Genomic DNA, 3096 nt, shown 5'->3' on the forward strand with positions numbered 1-3096 from the left:
CCACTGCGGGATGACATGACACAAAGTTTGATATATTTGTGCTTGTAAAATACCAGGAAGTAAGGGAATTTTCTTATGCATAATTTGAGATGACCCGTGTTTTAACGGTGTATTTATGCAGATGTAAATAAAATCATCAAGCCCCAAGATACTGATGCGTAAGTAACACATGGAACATCAGTTCTCTGTCTTCCTCCTCCCTCGCCTGAATTCCCTCAATCTTAATAACCATGGTTCGTCACGATGCTTGTCTCCTCTAAGATGTGACACGGCCTCTTGCAAGGCGACTCACCCCCCCGTGGGGATTGGGGCACACAGACGACACCCCGAGTGCGCAGATTACGCGGAGGCAGGCGGGGCCGCGCCTTCCTTCCGGACCCGGGGACAACCCGCACTTCAGGGAATTTCCCGGGCCCGGGGCGGCCAGCTCCGGTCCCAGCGGGATAAAAGGGCTTCTCCCGGCTCGGGCAGCCACACAGCCCGCTCCGCCAGCCCTCGCACCAGCCTTCCCGCCGCAGGCAGCGACCCTCTGAGCTGAACTCCATGGCCCGCGCCGCGACACCCGCCGCCCCCCGGCTCCTCCGCGCCGCGCTGCTGCTCCTGCTCCTGGTGGCCGCCGGCCAGCGCGCGGCAGGTGAGACCCTGCGCCCGGCATCCCCAGGGCGCGACGGGGGCGGGTGGGTGCCCATCCCGGCACAGCCCCCTAACCGAGACTGTCCTCCCCGCAGGGGCGCCCGTGGTCGCGGAACTGCGCTGCCAGTGCCTGCAGACCTTGCAGGGAATTCACTTCAAGAACATCCAGAGCGTGACGGTGACTCCCCCGGGCCCCCACTGCGGCCAAACCGAAGTGATGTAAGTGCCCCCCTCACGCCGTTGCTGTCCTTGTCACCCCCACCCCGCCGTCCTGATGCCCCCAGCCCGACCTCCTGCCTCACGTGGATTCTCCCTTCTCTCTGCAGAGCCACTCTCAAGACTGGTCAGGAAGTTTGTCTCAACCCTGAAGCCCCCATGGTTAAGAAAGTCATCGAAAAGATGCTAAACAAGTGAGTTATGGTTTTTATCCACTCGTGTGACTACCGTCAGGCATCTGCCTCCTGAAAATTTTAGAGAAACCCAGGGTTTAGCTGCAGGACTGAAAGTCATTATTATTTCACCATTAAATTTGCTGTTAAGGTCATTAATCTGCTCTGTTGTCAGAAGGACATTTCTAGTGCCTTCCATCCTCATCCACCTCTCATGAGAGTGGGAAAATGTATGTTCCTAAAAGATGAAGCAGAATTAGCCAATAATGCTAAAAATGTCCCCTACCCATTAAGGAACAAATATTGTTTACCTCAGTCTCTCATGGGCTTCAGACCTGAAAAGTAGAACCCTTGGTTGTGGGCAGCATGGGTCTCTGAGGCTTAGTGGTGAAGAGCAGGGAATTTGCAAGGAGACCTACCCAGCCCGCCACCCCCCATGCAAGTCTAGGTTCCGCCCTTTATATTCCTGTAACCCCAGGGAAAGTACTTAATCTCTTTAAGTCTCAGTAATGTGGGAAATATAATAATAGCTGCTTCATGGAGTTAGCTATGAGGCTTAAGTGATGTCATGCATGTAGTTCTTTTTTTTTTTTTTTTTTTTTTTGCGCAATGTGGCATTATGCTCTGAGTTTTCAAAGATCATAATAAGATTGTGACTACAGGCTCCTTATTCCTAATTAAACAGCCTAGCATTTTCTGCCACACAGATCAGCAGTGATCTAGGTAGCAACCACTTGATGCAGGGCTGTGAGGTCAATTTTTGGGGTCCTACTAACAGTAACCATTTTTTCATCACAGGGGCAGCACCAACTGATCTAGAGAGATGGAGGGAGCTTATTGGCTACTGCTGCAGCCTTAGTGGAGCTGAAGTGAAAGAAGAGAAACAAATGGCTCCTGAGCCCACCTGGACTGTGTCTAATGTGCCTGGCTATTTCTCATGGGAGTTCTGTCTATTTACATATGTATTTATTTATTTATTTATTTTTAAAAGCCTGTATGTTACTGTTCTAATATTTAAAGGTATGAATGCATTTGGCAATTCTCTGTACTGTTATTTTAAAAGGTAATTTTTATGTTAAATCAAAGTTAGTTCAGTGCTGACTATTATTTATTGGAAGATGATGTGTTTTAAATGTTTTTCTTTCATTAAACTATTTTTTGGTGGGGGGAGGGGGGAATACCACACCCTACCATCCACTGTGATAAAAGCTGGAGACCATAGTGGGGGATCCAAGCAAACAGATCACTGTTAAGGTAGGGGAATGTATGTGTACATTTACATTTTGTACTGTTGAGAAGATTGTCAGTTGTTATTTATGGAAACAGTTTCACCTTCCGTGGGCCACATTTCTGATGCTGAAACTTTAAAAACGACAATGTTCTCATATCCCTTGGACATTTCATGTCTTCCTTGTAAGGCATAATGCCTTGTTTAGTGTTAATTATACATTGTTTTTCTCTGTCTTGGACTAGAGAAGTTTAAATATTTGTTGATGTATTGTTATAAATAACATGAAAATAAAACTTTTTATAAAAATTTCTTGCTTAGGTTTCTTTTTTACTTCTTGACCATTTTTCCCCCTCCTGCATACCTAGCACTTGGGTTTTCTATTGCTGCTGTAACAAATTATTACAAATTCAGTAGTTTAAAGAATACAAATTATTCTTTTACAGTTCTGGAAGTCAGAAGACAGAAATTAGTTCCACTGAACTAAGGTCAAAGAGTCTGAAGGGCTGTCTCCTTCTGGAGGCAATGGAGAATTCATTGCCTTGATCTTTTTAGCTTCCAGAGGGCATCTGTATTTCATAGCTCATGGCCATCTTCCTGTATCTTCAAAGCCATCAACATAGCAAAGCCATCAACATAGCCTCTTCAAATCTCTTTTTCTAGGAAAGTAAAATATCCCCCCTTCTCAGATTATTTTTAATAAACAGAAGATTCAAAAATTTTTTCTTGTAACCTCCCTCTTACCTGCCTAAAAGAATTTAGATAAAGGACCTGTTCCTAGAATAGAGGTATCACCAGAGATATCTGCAAAGCCTATGAGCCAGGGGCGGTGAGGGAGACTCTAAG

At 46.2% G+C, this 3096-nt stretch overlaps 1 protein-coding gene across 1 annotated transcript; it reads left to right on the forward strand.

The window, feature by feature from the left end:
• Positions 1–516: 516 nt before the first annotated feature.
• LOC130849534 (growth-regulated protein homolog beta-like) lies at positions 517–2478 on the forward strand. The gene is made up of 4 exons (XM_057728497.1): positions 517–634; positions 729–852; positions 960–1043; positions 1821–2478. The coding sequence occupies exons 1-4, from the start codon at positions 544–546 to the stop codon at positions 1834–1836; spliced, it is 315 nt and encodes a 104-aa protein (XP_057584480.1). The 5' UTR covers positions 517–543; the 3' UTR covers positions 1837–2478.
• The last annotated feature ends 618 nt before the right edge of the window (positions 2479–3096 follow it).

This window comes from Hippopotamus amphibius, chromosome 3 (assembly GCF_030028045.1).
Source record: "Hippopotamus amphibius kiboko isolate mHipAmp2 chromosome 3, mHipAmp2.hap2, whole genome shotgun sequence".
NCBI classification, from domain to species: Eukaryota; Metazoa; Chordata; class Mammalia; order Artiodactyla; family Hippopotamidae; genus Hippopotamus; species Hippopotamus amphibius.

Bases quoted from the DNA above. Each gene is read 5' to 3' on its own strand.
- LOC130849534 (XM_057728497.1), top strand. From the start codon at position 544: ATGGCCCGCGCCGCGACACCCGCCGCCCCCCGGCTCCTCCGCGCCGCG. The intron at 635-728 runs GTGAGACCCTGC...TCCTCCCCGCAG, and splicing joins CGCCGGCCAGCGCGCGGCAG to GGGCGCCCGTGGTCGCGGAA. The intron at 853-959 runs GTAAGTGCCCCC...TTCTCTCTGCAG, and splicing joins TGCGGCCAAACCGAAGTGAT to AGCCACTCTCAAGACTGGTC.